The sequence below is a fragment of the Oncorhynchus mykiss genome, chromosome 9 (assembly GCF_013265735.2).
Source record: "Oncorhynchus mykiss isolate Arlee chromosome 9, USDA_OmykA_1.1, whole genome shotgun sequence".
Classification (NCBI taxonomy): domain Eukaryota; kingdom Metazoa; phylum Chordata; class Actinopteri; order Salmoniformes; family Salmonidae; genus Oncorhynchus; species Oncorhynchus mykiss.
Window position 1 is genome coordinate 19,781,646 of NC_048573.1, and position 18,976 is coordinate 19,800,621.

Consider the following 18,976-nt stretch of genomic DNA (forward strand, 5'->3'; position numbering starts at 1 on the left):
TCTCCCTCTATCCTTTCTCTCTCTATCATTTCTCTCCCCCTATCCTTTCTCTCCCTCTATCCTTTCTCTCTATCCTTTTTCTCCCTCTATCCTTTCTCTCTCTCTATCCTTTTTCTCCCTCTATAATTTCTCTTTCTATCCTTTCTCTCCCTCTATCCTTTCTCTCCCTCTATTCTTTCTCTCCCTCTATCCTTTCTCTCCCTCTATCCTTTCTCCCTCTATCCTTTCTCTCTCTATCCTTTCTCTCCCTCTATCATTTTTCTCCCTCTATCCTTTCTCCCTCTCTATTGTTTCTCTCTATCCTTTCTCTCCCTCTATCCTTTATCTCTACTCTTTCTCTCCCTCTATCCTTTATCTCTATTCTTTCTCTCCCTCTATCATTTCTCTCCCTCTATTCTTTATCTCTATCCTTTCTCTCCCTCTATTCTTTCTCTCTCTATCCTTTCTCTCCCTCTATCCTTTATCTCTGTCCTTTCTCCCCCTCTATCCTTTCATTCCTCTATCCTTTCTCTCACTCCATCCTTTCATTCCTCTATCCTCTCTCTCTCTATCCTTTCTCTCCCTCTAAACTTTCTCTCCCTATATCATTTATCTCTATCATTTCTCTCTCTCTATCCTTTCTCTCCCTCTATCCTTTATCTCTATCCTTTCTCTCCCTCTATTCGTTCTCTCCTTCTATCCTTTCTCTCTCTCTATACTTTCATTTCTCTATCCTTTCTCTCTCTATATCCTTTCTCTCCCTCCATCCTTTCCCTCCCTATATCCTTTCTCTCCCTCTAAACTTTCTCTCCCTATATCCTTTATCTCTATCCTTTCTCTCCCTCTTATCCTTTCTCTCTCTATATCCTTTCTGTCTCTCTCCTTTCTCTCCCTATATCCTTTCTATCTCTATCCTTTCTCTTCCTGTATCATTTCTGTCTCTATCCTTCCTCTCTCTCTATCCTTTCTCTCCCTCTATCCTTTCTCTCCCTCTAAACATTCATTCCTATATCCCTTCTCTCCTTCTATAATTTCTCTCTTTCTATCCTTTCTCTCCCTCTAAACTTTCTTTCCCTCTAAACTTTCTCTCCCTCTATCCTTTATCTCTATCATTTTTCTCTCTCTATCCTTTCTCTCTCTCTATCCTTTCTCTCCCTCTATCCTTTCTCTCCCTCTATCCTTTCATTCCTCTATCCTTTCTCTCCCTCTATCCTTTATCTCTATCCTTTCTCTCCCTCTATCCTTTATCTCTATCCTTTCTCTCCCTCTATCCTTTATCTCTATCCTTTCTCTCCCTCTATCCTTTATCTCTATCCTTTCTCTCCCTCTATCCTTCCATTCATCTATCCTTTCTCTCCCTCTATCCTTCCATTCATCTATCCTTTCTCTCCCTCTATCCTTTATCTCTATTCTTTGTCTCCCTCTATCCTTTATCTCTATCCTATCTCTCCCTCTATCCTTTATCTCTATCCTTTCTCTCCCTCTATCTTTTATCTCTATCCTTTCTCTCCCTCTATCCTTTCTCTCCCTCTATCCTTTATCTCTATCCTTTCTCTCCCTCTATCCTTCCATTCATCTATCCTTTCTCTCCCTCTATCCTTATAGCCATATAGCAGTATTACCATTGCAAAGGTTATGCCCCGTCTAGTCTGCCATTTCTCCATGTGGTTATTGTCAGGTAAACTCAGGTGGTGTCAGGCAGCAACAGTTGCACTCCTAACTATTTCATTGTCCCCTTATCCTCAAAACTATAATCATCCTCATCTTCATCACAGTTTTGTCACGCTTCCACCTCTTTGCTTGTTCTGCATTTTAAATATCACCAACTGCTGTCCACATATAGGAGAGACGTATTCAATATTGAATGGTTAACATAGTGAACTTGGATAATATGAGCTGAAAGGGAATAGAGAGAGAGAAAGAGAAACAAAGAGAGAATGAAAGCGAGAAAGAGACAAAAGCGGGCTGGACAATTAATTGGATAGGTGGAGGGATGAGGTCATGATTAATGGTTTGCAGAAAATGGGTGTATCAGACACAAGGGAGGGTTTCGTCAGACACACACACACACACACACACACACACACATACACACATTCATGTACCCACGCAAACACATACACACAGACATACACACATGCATGCACACACACTTACACACAAAAACTTTTTGGGGGGCAGTTACTTTAGACGTCAGCTGTTGCTATGGTGATGTCTGTGATCCAACGACAGAGCAGGATTGGCTAGAGTGGAAAGAGGGAGAGAAAGGTAGAAGGATTGAGAGAGGGAGAGAGAGAGGGATAGATAGATAGGGAGCAATAAAGAGATAGATAGACAGATAGAGATAATTAGATTGATTAACAAATCCATATAAATTTCATTTTATCAAACGTTCTTGCTTTAAAAGGATTAATGAAATGCACTCAATTCATTCAGGCACATCAGACAAAGCCCTGACGTGACATCATACTGTAGCCTTTTGTGGCTCAGGAGACAGTAAAACGTCATGACATATATGTGGTGAGATATCCGAGGGCATCCTCTCTAGCAATTAAAGACGAATGTTATCTGTCCTGATGGCATTCCTCTTAGCAGGGTGGCTGGAACAGTTTTCACACAATATTTCACACACAGCTAATAGGGCAAGTCTGTAACATGTTGTGTTGTTGTTCAGATTAAGGGATTGTCAGGCACAAGAGGTGTTAATTGCAGCTCTTCGTACCATTTCACTGTGTGCTCAGGCTGTGGTGTGTCAATGTGGCTTTGTTGACAGCAGGGCTTGGCTTGTCGTTGCGTCTGTGTGGATAGGGTTTGGTGACCATGATGTGTCTATTCGACCGCATGTTATAGATAGACAGTCAATGTGGTCGATGTTTGGTTTGACGTGTGTGTTTATGTGTGTGTGTTGACAGGGTATGCTATTTTTATGTGGTCACTGGTCATAGGTGTGGCAGAGGTTTAGTTGTGTGTGTGCATGTGTCTGTTTCCTAAGGGCTCCGTGTGTGTGTGTGTGTGTGTGTGTGTGTGTGTGTGTGTGTGTGTGTGTGTGTGTGTGTGTGTGTGTGAGTGTGTGTGTGTGTGTGTGTGTGTGTGTGTGTGTGTGTGTGTGCGTGCTTGCGTGTGTGTGTGAAACTGTGTGTGTGTGTGCGTTCAGGGATCTTTGTGACCATGTCTTTGTGCGGTCAGGGTACTCGGAGTCTCTCGATGGTATCTGGGGATCACTGACTCAAGGAAATCAGGACACTCTAAATTTGTCACTGCAGCATAACCCACATAATGGAAGAATTCAAGAGCTCTCTCTCTCTCTTCTGTCTTTTCTTTCTTCCTATCTACCTCTCTCTCTCCTGTCTTTTCTTTCTTCCTATCTACCTCTCTCTCTCTCTCCTGTCTTTCTTTCTTCCTATCTACCTCTTTCTCACTCTCTCTTTCACTCTCTAACTCTCTCTCTCTCTCTCTCTTCTGTCTTTTCTTTCTTCCTATCTACCTCTCTCTCTCTCTCTCACTCTCTCTCTCTCTCTCTCTCTCGCTCTCTCGCTCTCCTGTCTTTTCTTTTTTCCTATCTACCCCTCTCTCTCTCTCTCTCTCTCTCTCTCTCTCTCACTCTCGCTCACACTCTCTCTCTCTCTCGCTCTCTCGCTCTCTCTCACTCTCTCTCTCTCTCTCTCTCTCTCTCAGTCTCTCTCTCCTGTCTTTTCTTTCTTCCTATCTACCTCTCTCTCTCTCTTCGGTCTTTTCTTTCTTCCTATCTAACTCTCTTTCTTTATTTCTCTCTCTCTCTCTTGTCTTTTCTTTCTTCCTATCTACCCCCCCCTCTCTCTCTCTCTCTCTCTCTCTCTCTCTCTCTCTCTCACTCTCTCTTCTGTCTTTTCTTTCTTCCTATCTACCCCTCTCTCTCTCACTCTCTCTTCTGTCTTTTCTTTCTTCCTATCTACCCCTCTCTCTCTCTCTCTCTCTCTCTCTCTTCTGTCTTTTCTTTCTTCCTATCTACCTCTCTCTCTCTCTCTCTCTCTCTCTCTCTCTCTTCTGTCTTTTCTTTCTTCCTATCTACCTCTCTCTCTCTCTCTCTCTCCTGTCTTTTCTTTCTTCCTATCTCTCTCTCTCTCTCTCACTCTCTCTCTCTCTCTCTCTCCTGTCTTTTCTTTCTTCCTATCTACCTCTCTCTCTCTCTCTCTCTCTCTCTCTCTTCTGTCTTTTCTTTCTTCCTATCTACCTCTCTCTCTCTCTCTTCTGTCTTTTCTTTCTTCCTATCTACCTCTCTCTCTCTCTCTCTCTCTCTCTCTCTCTCTCTCTCTCTCTCTCTCGTCTGTCTTTTCTTTCTTCCTATCTACCTCTCTCTCTGCTCTTTTTCTATAGCTTTTTTTCTCATTGTCTCCTACTCAGACACACACACATTGAATAATTATATGAGTAAGTAGTATGGCCATACACAGACCATATAACATATTGATATGGACCGTATTTTCAGTTTGCCCCTAATGTATGCCTAGCATGACTTGGGAAGGTATTGTGTGCTCTCATTGTCAAGCTATTGAAATAGCCTCCCCATAGTTCCAGTGTGGATCTTGTTTGTGGTTTCTTGGATGACAGTGAAGGGAATACCTTGTCCAGTGGTGTTTAAGGTCAAGGGAGTGATGCCTTGTCTGCCCTGGGGCTGTTTGGTCCTTAGTTCTAGCCTTATACTCAGTGGACAGAGGAGGTTAACAGATCAGATAGTATTTCTAGCGAGCTACGTTGATTTGATTTGACTGGATAAGAGCCTAATTTAGAGGTTTTCGTAGTCATTCCATGGCTTTCATTTGGACTAATGGTGGATCACATTGATATTGTCACTTTCGAAGCAGCCTTTTCTTTAATGTGGTGTGCCACAGGGCTCAAGTCTAGGACCACTGCTCTTTTCTATTTTCGTCTGTGATTTACATGTTGTAGGCCTATGCTAGACATACAAATGCACGTTGTTTGTATGAACATGATATTTGTTCTTTCTCTTTGGAATCGTTTATGTTCTGCTTCTGTCAGAAGCCATTGCTATTATTGTCCAGGACATGTTTTACACATGACTGTGTTTTTCATGATATCAGGCATACTGTAGGCTACCTCCTCGAATCGCACACATTCAATCAGGTTTGGAGGGGGTACAGTATGCCCACACATGAGAAAGGGAGAGATAGAAAGAAAGAGACTTGGAGGAAGTTAGAGAGACAGACTTGGGGTCATGGAGGGATGAGCAGGCATATGCCAGTTGTTAAGAAAGTGAGAGAGATGAGGACCTACAGAGGAACGCTGGAGGGTTCAGAGAGCAAGAGAGAGAGGGAACTGGGGAGAGAGAGTGAAAGTGCTAGAGGACTGATATTTAATGTGATAAATTGGTTGTGACAGTGTGGCTCTAAACCCCCTCCAACCAGAAGAGATGGGGGAGGAGGAGGAGGACCACCGAAATAGAAAGCAGTATGGGTAAAGAACATATAGTACATACATATATTATGTATGTATAGTATACAGTACATTCAGAAAGACATAGTGAGAGAGAGCGAGAAACAATGTGTGATTTTTTCATTGTTTATCAAGAAAGCAGTATGAAAACATGGCTAATACAACAGTATATATGTATGTACAGTTGAAGTCAGAAGTTTACATACACTTAGGTTGGAATCATTAAAACTAGTTTTCAACCACTCCACAAATTTCTTGTTAACAAACTATAGTTTTGGCAAGTTGTTTAGGACATCAACTTACTGCATGACACAAGTAATTTTCCCAACAATTATTTACAGACGTATTATTTCACTTATAATTCACTGTGTCACAATTCCAGTGGGTCAGAAGTTTACATACATTAAGTTGACTGTGCCTTTAAACAGCTTGGAAAATTCCAGAAAATTATGTCATGGCTTTAGAAGCTTCTCATAGGCTAATTGACATAATTTGAGTTAATTGGAGGTATTCCTGTGGGTGTATTTTAAGGCCTACCTTCAAACTCAGTGCCTCAGAAAAAGACCTCGGGAAAAAATGTAGACCTCCACACATCTGGTTCATCCTTGGGAGCAATTTCCAAACGCCTGAAGGTACTAAGTTCATATATACAAACGAGAGTACGCAAGTATAAACACCATGGGACCACGCAGCCGTCATAGTGCTCAGGAAGGAGACACGTTCTGTCTCCTAGAGATGAACATACTTTGGTGTGAAAAGTGCAAATCAATCCCAGAACAACAGCAAAGGACCTTGTGAAGATGCTGGAGGAAACAGTATATATATCCACAGTAAAACGAGTCCTATATCGACATAACCTAAAAGGCCGCTCAGCAAGGAAGAAGCCACTGCTCCAAAATCACCATAAAAAAGCCAGACTACGGTTTGCAACTGCACATGGGGACAAAGGTCATACTTTTTGGAGAAATGTCCTCTGGTCTGATGAAACAAAATAGAACTGTTTGGCCAAAATGACCATCGTTATGTTTGGAGGAAAAAGGGGGAGGCTTGCAAGCCGAAAAACACCATCCCAACCGTGAAGCACGTGGGTTGGCAGCATCATGTTGTGGGGGTGCTTTGCTGCAGGAGGGACTGGTGCACTTCACAAAATAGATGGCATCATGAGGTAGGAAAATTATGTGGATATATTGAAGCAACGTCTCAAGACATCAGTCAGGAAGTAAAAGCTTGGTCGCAAATGGGTCTTCCAAATGGACAATGACCCAAGCATACTTCCAAAGTTGTGGCAAAATGGCTTAAGGACAACAAAGTCAATGTATTGGAGTGACCATCACAAAGCCCTGAGTTCAATCCTATAGAAAATTTGTGGGCAGAACTGAAAAAGCGTGTGTGAGCAAGGAGGCCTACAAACCTGACTCAGTTACACCAGCTCTGTCAGGAGGAATGGGCCAAAATTCACCCAACTTATTGTGGGAAGCTTGTGGAAGTAACCCGTAACGTTTGACCCAAGTTAAATAATGCAAAGGCAATTCTGCCAAATACTAATTGAGTGTATTTAAGTTTCTGACGCACTGGGAATGTGATGAAAGAAATAAAAGCTGAAATAAATCATTCTCTTGTCACGCCCTGGCCATAGAGAGGCTTTTTATTCTCTATTTTGGTTAGGCCACGGTGTGACTAGGGTGGGCGTTCTATGTTCTTTTTTCTATGTTTTTGTATTTCTTTGTTTTTGGCCGGGTATGGTTCTCAATCAGGGACAGCTGTCTGTCGTTGTCTCTGATTGAGAACCATACTTAGGTAGCTCTTGCCCACATGGGTTTTGTGGGTAGGTATTTTCTTTTTAGGGTGTTTTGCACCTGACGGAGCTGTTTCGGTTGTTTCTTTTGTTCCTTGTTGTATTTAGTGTTCAGTTTATTAAGATAATGATGAACACTTACCACGCTGCATCTTGGTCCTCACCTTCTTCCACCAATGGTCGTTACATCTCTCTGCTATTATTCTGACATTTCACATTCTTAAAATAAAGTGGGGATCCTAAGTGACCTAAGACAGGGAATTTTTACTAGGATTAAATGTCAGGAATTGAGAAACTGAGTTTAAATGTATTTGGCTAAGGTGTATATAAACTTCCGACTTCAACTGTATATATGGACACTACTGTTCAAAAGTTTGGGGTCACTTAGAAATGTCCTTGTTTTTGAAAGAAAAACACATTTTTGTCCATTAAAATAACATCAAATCTATCAGAAATACAGTGTAGACATTGTTAATGTTGTAAATGACTACTGTACCCTGGCAATCTGTGTAAAATGTTGACTAACTAACAAACTAACCTGTTAACAAACCTGTTGACTAATGTTTTCCCTCTACAGTATGTGGTTAATTTTCAGTATGAGAGAAGTAGGTGTAAATGAGGTGTTGTTTGTTAAACAAGTGTAGCTGGAGCTGGGCCTGGCTTAAACTGGATGCCTCTATAGAGGTGAAAGGAACACCACACACTTTCCCTCTTTCTCACTTTTGCTGGCACATTGTAGAACAGATGTCCACAGGCAGAAAGTGTACAATGTAATAATGTGGAGTGCAGCCCAAATATATTGTTTTTGTTGTGTTGAACTTGACAGTAACACATGTGGGTGAGTGATTGAGGGGAGATTATATATTTTTAAAACTCTGTGAACGTTATTTTTGCACACATGTAGCCTTGTGCACTTGATCGATGTCTGCTGTAGTGGCCACTATAATAGAGCAAAAATAGAATGTCTGTTTGTTTCATTCTATTTCTACTTTAAGATGTGTTTTCCCCAAGTGCAATATTTAGATGTGTGTGGTCACAAGCATTCTATTATAAAGGCTGTCATGGCTAACTGAAATATTAGTGGATTGTTTTTTCTCAAGACTCGAGTGTCATTTGCTGTAAAGTCTAGGCAACAAATAACATTGGATTGCTTTCTTTACATGTTGTAGCTGTGAGTTAGGTTCACATTAACCACTTTTTATTTTACACACAGAGACGGATCATGTAGATCATATTCTTAGTTGTTTAATTAGTTAAAACCTGCATTTCCCCCTAGCAGGGATGTTTTGTATGTTTCAGTGTAACAACAAACAAGTGTCACCTTTTTGGGCCCTCACCAGTTTGCATCCTTATTCATGAGGTGTTCACCTGGAATGCATTTCAATTAACAGGTGTGCCTTGTTAAAAGTTCATTTGTGGAATTTATTTCCTTCTTAATGCGTTTGAGCCAATCAGTGTTGTGACAAGTTCAGGGTGGTATACAGAAGATAGCCTTATTTGGTAAAATACCAAGTCCATATTATGGCAAGAACAGCTCAAATAAGCAAAGAGAAACGACAGTCCATCACTACTTTAAGACATGAAGGTCAGTCAATGCGGAACATTTCAAGAACTGAAGTGCTGTCGCAAAACCCATCAAGCGCTATGATGAAACTGGCTCTCATGAGGACCGCCACAGGAAAGGAAGACCCAGAGTTACCTCTGCTGCAGAGGATAAGTTCATTAGAGTTACCAGCCTCCAAAATTGCAGCCCAAATAAATGCTTCACAGAGTTCAAGTAACAGACACATCTCAACATCAACTGTTCAGAGGAGACTGTGTGAATCGGGCCTTCATGGTTGAATTGCTGCCAAAAAAACACTACTAAAGGACACCAATAAGAAGAAGAGACTTGCTTGGGCCTAGGAACACACGCAATGGCCGTTAAATCGGTGGAAATTTGTCCTTCGGTCTGATGAGTCCAAATTTGAGATTTGTGGTTCCAACTGCCGTGCCTTTGTGAGACGCAGAGTAGGTGAACGGATGATCTCTTCATGTGTCGTTCCCACCGTGAAGCATGGAGGAGGAGGTGTGATGATGTGGGGGTGCTTTGCTGGTGATACTGTCAGTGATTTATTTAGAATTCATGGCACATTTAACCAGATTGGCTACCACAGCATTCTGCCTGCGATATGCCATCCCATCTGGTTTGCACTTAGTGGGACTATCATTTGTTTTTCAACATAACAATGACCCAACACACCTCCAGGCTGTGTATGGGCTATTTGACCAAGAACGAGATTGATGGAGTGTTGTTGGAAAAGCATTCCAGGTGAAGCTGGTTGAGAGAATGCCAAGAGTGTGCAAATCTGTCATCAAGGCAAAGGGTGGCTACTTTGAAGAATCTAAAATCTAAAATATATTTTGATTTGTTTAACACTTTTTTGGTAACTTCGTGATTTCATATGTGTTATTTCATGCATTGGTTAATAAAAACGATACACATTCAGAGAGAGCGAGACAGAGGGAGGGGAGAAACATCACAGATAAGTGAGACAGAAATGCAATTCGATTGCCATTCTTTCATTGTTTACCAGTCCAGTCAAGAAAACAGTACATTACACTGTATGTATACGATACATTCAGAGGGAGAAGGAGAGAGAGACGGACAACAGAAACACAACAACACAACCAAAAGACTGCTCAACATAAATCTGACTTGGATTGTCAGTCTCTCGTTGTTTAGCGGTCTTGATGAGCAGTTTAATTACAGCGTATGTCATTATGTACCATGGAACACAACTTTTTTCAGATTGGACAAGCAGTCACAACACTTCATCAGATGAATACAGTACAGGTTTACATTGCAGAAAGAACTATGGTGGCTCTCAGTAGAGCTGTAACAGCCCTGTGGAGTAGAGACAATGACATGTACTGTAGTTAGATGTTAGAGAGAGGGAGAGAGGAAGCCTGGGAGATGACTCATACTGTAGGGAGGAATGGAGAGAGAGAAAGAGAAAGAAAGAGAGAGCAAGACAAAGCTAGAAAGAGAGGTTTAAGACAGGGAAGCCATGAGGGACTGGGAGATGGGGTGAGACTCTATGGGTTAAATCGTAAGGGTTTAATCTACCTCTCTTCTCCTCCTGAATCAGCTCATGTTTCACTCCCTCGTTCCCCCTCTATCTCCTCTCTCCATTGTTGAAATCTTTTTCTCACTATTTTCCTAATCTTTCTATGTCTCGATGTCTTAATGCTCCCTCGATCTCCAACTAGTTATCCTTGTCTTCAGTTGAAGGAGAACGAGAAACCATATCAAACACACCATCAGAAATTGTAGATCGTAGTAGCTGGAGAACAATTTAACTTTTAGGCCTAGCTACTAATTTTACCACAAAAACTCCAATGAGTGAAATGCACCTCTCTGTCTCTACATGGCCCCTTTAAACAGTTTATTCTCAGTTTGTGTATAATGACGCTGTAGGTATCTACTGTAACAACAATCTAACAACAACACAGCTGTGGGCTTGTAACAAAATGTGATGTTATAGGTTTGTATTGATGCTTATGCACCCTTCTCTCTCTCCCCCCCATCTCTCTCCCTCTCGCTCCCCCTTTCCCTTCCTCCCTCCCTCCTTCTCCTACCCCAGTGTGGACAGCGCGTTTCTCCCAGGAGCCAGCGGACCAGTCGGTGGTGCTGGGCCAGAGGGTGATTCTGTCGTGTGTTGTGTTTAACTACTCGGGCATTGTGCAGTGGACCAAGGATGGACTGGCCCTGGGCATCGGAGAGGACCTCAGGGGTGAGACTACAACAACTCTAAGACCCCTCCTCCCCCCTGACAACACCCAACAACACCCAACACCCATCATTTCTAGTCGCCCTGCTTACAAGGCCTCTCTGTATATCGCCCTGTCTGTCATTCTATGCTGTTGTGGAGTTTACCTTTTCTCTACCACCTCTCCCCCTCTTTCTATCTCTACCCTCCCCCTCTTTCTCTCTCTTTCTCTTTGTCTCTCTCCCTCTTTGTCTCTCTCTTTCTTTCTCTATGCCAGGCTCTCTCTCTATCTGTCCATCAATTTCTCTATACCTATGCCTATCTCTATCACAAACACACATGTTCTATCTGTAAGAAAAAAGGCTTGTTGAAAATACAAAAAAATGTAAACTCGTTGCTTTTCTCACATTCTTTCTCTTCCTGCTTCATTCCCTCTTTCTCCCTCTATTCATTCCCTCTTTCTCCCTCTATATCCCCTTCTCTCTCTCTCTCTCTCTCTCTCTCTCTCTCTCTCTCTCTGCCTCTGTTCAACCTCTCACTGATTCTTCATTCTCTCTCCCCCTCTCCCCCCTCTGCCGCTCTTTTCCTCTCCTTCACACTCGCTCTTCTTCCCTCTCTTTGTCTCTGCTTTTCCTCAAACACTCTCATTTCTCTCTCCCTCCCTTCCTCTGCTGCTCCTCTTCATCTGTCCTCTCACCATTCCTTTCCCTCTCTATCTCTCTCTCCCTCTTTCTCTTTCTCTCTCTCTCTCTCTCTCTCTCTCTCTCTCTCTCTCTCTCTCTCTCTTTGTCTCCCTCTCTTTCAATCATATTGATACTGTAATGGTTCAGTGCTTCAAGCCAAAGCTTTTAAATAGAAACATGTGAATGAACACTGGTTCCATCATACACATGCTCCTTCTCTCCCTCGCTCTCTCTCACCCTGCCACTCTCCCTCGCTCCTTCGCTCTCTCACCCTGCCTATCTCCCTCTCTCCCTCTCTCCCTCTCTCTCACCCTGCCTCTCTCCCTCTCTCCCTCTCTCCCTCTCTCTCACCCTGCCTCTCTCCCTCGCTCCTTCGCTCTCTCTCTCCCTCGCTGCCTTGATCTCTTTCCCTCTCCCTTTCATAAGCTTTCGCTCTCTCGACATTTCACATGCAAATGCATGCATAGACAACATACAGACACACATGATATGTCAGGTACAAGGACACACAAGGTTATGGGAGGCTAAGCTCATTTGAAGCATATGGATATACATACAGTGCATTCTACTGTGACAGAATGATTCCGATGGCATTTATTTGTGAAGAGAAAGGACATGAAATCTTCACCAGCATTTCTGTCCGTTTGGAGTCCTCCAAAACGTTGTTGTCATAATGCATGCATTCTTTTCTCTTGCTGGTGAAAGAGAGCATGGCTGCCACCTGCTGGTAAGAATGTATAGCACCACATGAGCTGTGTGAGCGCTAGAAGAGAGAGCAATAGAAGGGGGGGAAGGGAGGGGGAGAGAGAGAGAGAGAGCGCATACATACGAATATGTGCATGGTTGTGTTCTTTGTTTATCATTACCTTCAATACATTCCAAATGAGCCTGCCCTGCTCATTTATCGTTTAACCAGCCTCCACTGACTGTCCCTATGTCTGACTCTCTCTCCGTTCCCCCCAGCCTGGCCGAGGTACCGTGTGTTGCGGGTGCAGGAGCTGGGCCAGTATAACCTGGAGATCATCTCATCTGAACTGTCTGATGACTCCCTGTACGAGTGTCAGGCCCCAGACGCTGCGCTACGTTCGAGAAGAGCCAAACTCACCGTCCTCAGTAAGATACAGCAACTGCGTGTGTGTGTGTGTGTGTGTGTGTGTGTGTGTGTGTGTGTGTGTGTGTGTGTGTGTGTGTGTGTGTGTGTGTGTGTGTGTGTGTGTGTGTGTGTTTGTGTGGTTGTGTGTGTGTTTGTGTGGTTGTGTGTGTGTTTGTGTGGTTGTGTGTGTGTTTGTGTGGTTGTGTGTGTGTTTGTGTGGTTGTGTGTGTGTATGCGTGTGTATTTCAGTACATGCATGTGTTTAACCCCCCTGTCCTATCTCCAGTCCCCCCAGATGACCCAGTGATAGACGGGGCCCCTGAGGTGCTGCTGAATGCAGGGGACCACTATAACCTGAGCTGTGTGTCCCGCGGGGCCAAGCCCCCTGCCATGATAGAGTGGCAGAAAGATGGGATCCCTGTAGATGGAGCAGTCAGCACCACCGTGAGTCAATGAAACAAGCGTGTACACATACAAACACATAGTATTATAACACCCACATGCACACACACACATACACACACACGTACATATCGCACGCATGCACGCACACACACACACACACTCACTCAAATCCATACACACAGTGACTGACTTTGTTACTCCTACCTTTTCTCATCGTTGTATTGGCTGTCGTCTCTTGAGTCCATCGTTACCCCTCTCTTGACCATTTCTGTCCCTCCCATCCTCGTTCCTTCTTTCCCTCCCTCCATCTCTCTCCATCAGGAGGTGCTCCCGGACAGGAAGAGGGTGACGACCCACAGCTTCCTGCCCATCCACCCAGTGGACACAGACACAGGGAGGAACTACAGCTGTGTGGCCAGTAACCTGGCTATCCCCGCCGGGAAACGCACCACCGTCACCCTCAACGTACACCGTAAGTCACCCTCAACGTACACCGTAATTCACCCTCAACGTACACCGTAAGTCACCCTCAACGTACACCGTAAGTCACCCTCAACGTACACCGTAAGTCACCCTCAACGTACACCGTAAGTCACCCTCAACGTACACCGTAAGTCACCCTCAAAGGAATTCGATGAAGACTTGTTCATAACCTTCCCCTTAGCTTGACATAGTTCTTATGACAGACTGTGATGACTGAATATCTGATGTTATTCACAGACAACAGCTCCTAATGAAAACCAGTACATCACTTAGATCACTGCCCAGGACCCTTGAGGGGGTTCTTGAGGGGGTCCTCTCTTTTTCCTCTCTGCCCCCCTCCTCTCTCCTTCTCTCTGTTATTTGCTTATGTTGTCGGTGTGCCTCATTATCCCCGTGTGTCCTCTCTTTCCAGACCCCCCTACGGTGACACTGTCCATCGAGCCTCGCTCCGTCTTAGAGGGGGACAGAGTTACCTTCACCTGCGCCGCCTCCGCCAACCCTCCTATCATGGGATACATGTATGTCCTCTAGCTACCTACAGTATCTGTTCACCTTTCTGTCTGTCTCCAGTATATGTCCACCTGCCTCTCTCTCTAGCTGTGCATTAGTCTGGCTGGATAGTTGTGTTTATCTACAGTACCAGTCCAAAGCTTTAACACACCTACTCATTCAAGATTTTTTATTCATTTTTACTATAAGCATTCCTCATGAAGCTGGTTGAGAGAATGCCAAGAGTGTGCAAAGTTGTCATCAAGGCAAAGGGTGGCTACTTTGAAGAATCTCAAATATAAAATATATTTTGATTTCTTTAAACACTTTTTTGGTTACTACATGATTCCATATGTGTTATTTCATAGTTTTGATGTCTTCACTATTATTCTACAATGTAGAAAATAGTAAAATATAAAGAAAAACCCTTGAATGAGTAGGTTTGTCCAAACTTTTGACTGGTACTGTGTTTGGGTAGTTACATGTGTAGTCGTGGTGACCAAGTGTTTGGCCAATGTGGGAACCAAACCTGGCAGTACATGTTTATTCATACAATATGTGTGTTCTTTCTCAGGTGGGCTAAAGGTGGAGTGATCCTGCAGGGGGCCAGAGAGAGTGTGTTCACCACCAAAGCTGACCATTCCTTCTTCACTGAGCCAGTGTCCTGCTCAGTGTTCAACGCCGTGGGCAAAACCAACGTCAGCATCCTGGTCGATGTACACTGTGAGTCTAACTAGACCTCCATGGCTGGCAAATAGCATCTGTCTGTCTCTCTGTCGGTCTCTTTCTGTCTCTCTCTCTGTCTGTGTGTCTGTCTATCTCTCTGTCTGTCTGTCTGTCTGTCTGTCTCTCTCTCTGTCTGTCTGTCTGTCTGTCTGTCTGTCTGTCTGTCTGTCTTTCATTTCTCTTTACGTGGTCATTTTTGTACTGTATTTGACTTTGTTATCAGTAGCTGACCTGGTTAAATAAAAGTCCCCCCTCTCTCTCTCTCTCTCTCTCTCTCTCTCTCCCTCCCCCCCTCTCCCCAGTTGGTCCTATTCTGGTAGTGGAGCCCAGGCCAGTGACAGTGGACATAGACTCTGATGTCACTCTGAACTGCAAATGGGCCGGCAACCCTCCTCTAACACTTACCTGGACCAAGAAGGGCTCCAATATGGTGAGGACCAGTTCTCTCTTCCTTCTGTCGCTCTCTTTATCTTCATAGACTCCCTTTCTTTTATATCCTTCTGTCTCTCTCAGTCTCTCTATTCTCTTTCGCCCCCCCTGCTCTGTCCGTCTCTTTCTCCTGGCTTTTTCCTGATGCTCCCTCGCTCCTCTCCTCCATTTGTCTTTCCCACTACTTCACCTCTATTTTATTCTCTTTTGCATTCCTTCTGTGTCCATCTCTCTTTTTCTCTCTCGTTGTGTAGGTCCTCAATAACAACAACCATCCCGTCCCGCCTTTCTTGTCTATCCCTTGTCTGTCTCCTTTCTTCTTATCTCTCATTTCTTTCTTTCTCAAGTCTTTCTCTTTTAATATCTAAAAAAGTAGAACGGCATCTGGCCACATCATCGCACTCCCCCTTTCTTCTGTCCACATCGTTCTCTCTGTTTGTTCCTGACTCTGTTTGTTCCTCTCTCTGTTTGTTCCTCTCTCTCTGTTTGTTCCTGACTCTGTTTGTTCCTCTCTCTGTTTGTTCCTCTCTCTCTGTTAGTTCTTCTCTCTCTGTTTGTTCCTCTCTCTCTGTTTGTTCCTCTCTCTCTGTTTGTTCCTGACTCTGTTTGTTGCTCTCTCTCTGTTAGTTCTTCTCTCTCTGTTTGTTCCTCTCTCTCTGTTAGTTCTTCTCTCTCTGTTTGTTCCTGACTCTGTTTGTTCCTCTCTCTCTGTTTGTTCCTGACTCTGTTTGTTCCTCTCTCTGTTTGTTCCTCTCTCTCTGTTTGTTCCTCTCTCTCTGTTAGTTCTTCTCTCTCTGTTTGTTCCTCTCTCTGTTTGTTCCTCTCTCTCTGTTTGTTCCTCTCTCTCTGTTTGTTTCTCTCTGTTTGTTCCTCTCTCTCTGTTTGTTCCTCTCTCTCTGTTTGTTCCTCTCTCTCTGTTTGTTCCTCTCTCTCTGTTTGTTACTCTCTCTATGTTTGTTCCTCTCTCTCTGTTTGTTCCTCTCTCTCTGTTTGTTCCTCTCTCTATGTTTGTTCCTCTCTCTCTGTTTGTTCCTCTCTCTCTCTGTTTATTCTTGACTCTGTTTGTTCCTCTCTCTCTGTTTGTTCCTGACTCTGTTTGTTCTTGACTCTGTTTGTTCCTCTCTCTCTGTTTGTTCCTCTTTCTCTGTTTGTTCCTCTCTCTCTGTTTGTTCCTGACTCTGTTTGTTCCTCTCTCTCTGTTTGTTCCTGACTCTGCTTGTTCCTCTCTCTCTGTTAGTTCTTCTCTCTCTGTTTGTTCCTCTCTCTCTGTTTGTTCCTCTCTCTCTGTTTGTTCCGGACTCTGTTTGTTCCTCTCTCTCTGTTAGTTCTTCTCTCTCTGTTAGTTCCTCTCTCTCTGTTAGTTCTTCTCTCTCTGTTTGTTCCTCTCTCTGTTTGTTCCTCTCTCTCTGTTTGTTCTTCTCTCTCTGTTTGTTCCTCTCTCTCTGTTTGTTACTCTCTCTATGTTTGTTCCTCTCTCTCTGTTTGTTCCTCTCTCTCTGTTTGTTCCTCTCTCTATGTTTGTTCCTCTCTCTCTGTTTGTTCCTCTCTCTCTCTGTTTATTCTTGACTCTGTTTGTTCCTCTCTCTCTGTTTGTTCCTGACTCTGTTTGTTCTTGACTCTGTTTGTTCCTCTCTCTCTCTGTTTGTTCCTCTTTCTCTGTTTGTTCCTCTCTCTCTGTTTGTTCCTGACTCTATTTGTTCCTCTCTCTCTGTTTGTTCCTGACTCTGCTTGTTCCTCTCTCTCTGTTTGTTCTTGACTCTGTTTGTTCCTCTCTCTCTGTTTGTTCTTGACTCTGTTTGTTCCTCTCTCACTCTGTTTGTTCCTCTCTCTCTGTTTGTTCCTCTCTCTGTTTGTTCCTGACTCTGTTTGTTCCTCTCTCTCTGTTTGTTCCTCTCTCTCTGTTTGTTCCTCTCTCTCTCTGTTTGTTCCTCTCTCTCTCTGTTTGTTCCTGACTCTGTTTGTTCCTCTCTCTCTGTTTGTTCCTCTCTCTCTGTTTGTTCCTGACTCTGTTTGTTCCTCTCTCTCTGTTTGTTCCTCTCTCTCTGTTTGTTCCTCTCTCTCTCTGTTTGTTCCTGACTCTGTGTGTTCCTCTCTCTCTGTTTGTTCCTGACTCTGTTTGTTCCTCTCTCTCTGTTTGTTCCTCTTTCTCTGTTTGTTCCTCTCTCTCTCTCTGTTTGTTACTCTCTCTCTGTTTGTTCCTCTCTCTCTGTTTGTTCCTCTCTCTCTGTTTGTTACTCTCTCTCTGTTTGTTCCTCTCTCTCTGTTTGTTCCTCTCTCTCTGTTTGTTATTCTTTCTCTGTTTGTTCCTGACTCTGTTTGTTCCTCTCTCTCTGTTTGTTACTCTCTCTCTGTTTGTTCCTCTCTCTCTGTTTGTTCCTGACTCTGTTTGTTCCTCTCTCTCTGTTTGTTACTCTCTCTCTGTTTGTTCCTCTCACTGTTTGTTCCTGACTCTGTTTGTTCCTCTCTCTCTGTTTGTTCCTCTCTCTCTGTTTGTTCCTGACTCTGTTTGTTCCTCTCTCTCTGTTTGTTCCTCTCTCTCTGTTTGTTCCTCTCTCTCTCTGTTTGTTCCTGACTCTGTTTGTTCCTCTCTCTCTGTTTGTTCCTCTTTCTCTGTTTGTTCCTGACTCTGTTTGTTCCTCTTTCTCTGTTTGTTCCTCTCTCTCTGTTTGTTCCTGACTCTGTTTGTTCCTCTCTCTCTGTTTGTTCCTGACTCTGTTTGTTCCTCTCTCTCTGTTTGTTCCTGACTCTGTTTGTTCCTCTCTCTCTGTTTGTTCCTGACTCTCTGTTTGTTCCTCTCTCTCTCCATCCCGTGTGTAGGTCCTTAGTAATAACAACCAGCTGTTCCTGAAGTCAGTGAGCCAGGCGGACGCTGGGCAGTACGTGTGTAAGGCCATCGTCCCCAGGATCGGAGTGGGAGAGACAGAGGTCACGCTCACTGTCAACGGTAATGAACACCACACATCACACAAGAATAGATAAGCTTGAGTTTATGGTTCAAATGAGTGTGATGATTGGATGTAGGCTTTAATACTGCTATGAAGACCGGAGTGTGCAACTTTTATTTCAAACTATTCCTTGGTGTAGTATTTATTCTTGTTTATACATGGAGCGGAATGTACCACCCCTCACTCATTCTCACGCTCACTCTGTTTATCTCTTCCTATCCAGGTCCCCCCATCATCTCCAGTGAGCCCGTCCAGTATGCGGTGAGGGGGGAGAGAGGAGAGGTCAAATGCTACATCGCCAGCACACCTCCACCGGACAAGATTGTAAGTTGACAGTCGATACTGTACAAACTCTACTGCAAGCTTTTACATGACCACCTATACGTTATCGCCATGAGATTACCACCTGTACATTATCGTCGTGGGATTACCACCTATACATTATCGTCATGGGATTACCACATATACATTATCGTCGTGGGATTGCCACCTGTACATTATGGTCGTGAGATTACCACCTATACCTTATCGTCATGAGATTACCACCTATACATTATCGTCGTGGGATTGCCACCTGTACATTATGGTCGTGAGATTACCACCTATACTTTATCGTCATGAGATTACCACCTATACATTATCGTCGTGAGATTACCACCTATACATTATCGTCGTGGGATTGCCACCTGTACATTATGGTCGTGAGATTACCACCTATACCTTATCGTCATGAGATTACCACCTATACATTATCGTCGTGGGATTGC

The 18,976-nt window shown here is 43.6% G+C and overlaps 1 protein-coding gene across 2 annotated transcripts in view; it reads left to right on the forward strand.

The window, feature by feature from the left end:
• LOC110531692 (kin of IRRE-like protein 1) overlaps positions 1-18,976 on the forward strand; it is a 35,677-nt gene that overhangs the window by 10,480 nt on the left and 6,221 nt on the right. For both annotated transcript variants that reach the window (XM_036987525.1, XM_036987526.1), the window contains exons 2-10: positions 10,831-10,980; positions 12,603-12,752; positions 13,019-13,176; positions 13,459-13,609; positions 14,033-14,138; positions 14,684-14,832; positions 15,138-15,265; positions 18,082-18,208; positions 18,433-18,533. In XM_036987525.1, coding sequence (XP_036843420.1) covers positions 10,831-10,980; positions 12,603-12,752; positions 13,019-13,176; positions 13,459-13,609; positions 14,033-14,138; positions 14,684-14,832; positions 15,138-15,265; positions 18,082-18,208; positions 18,433-18,533 — 1,220 coding nt within the window. The remainder of the gene's footprint in view (positions 1-10,830; positions 10,981-12,602; positions 12,753-13,018; positions 13,177-13,458; positions 13,610-14,032; positions 14,139-14,683; positions 14,833-15,137; positions 15,266-18,081; positions 18,209-18,432; positions 18,534-18,976) is intronic.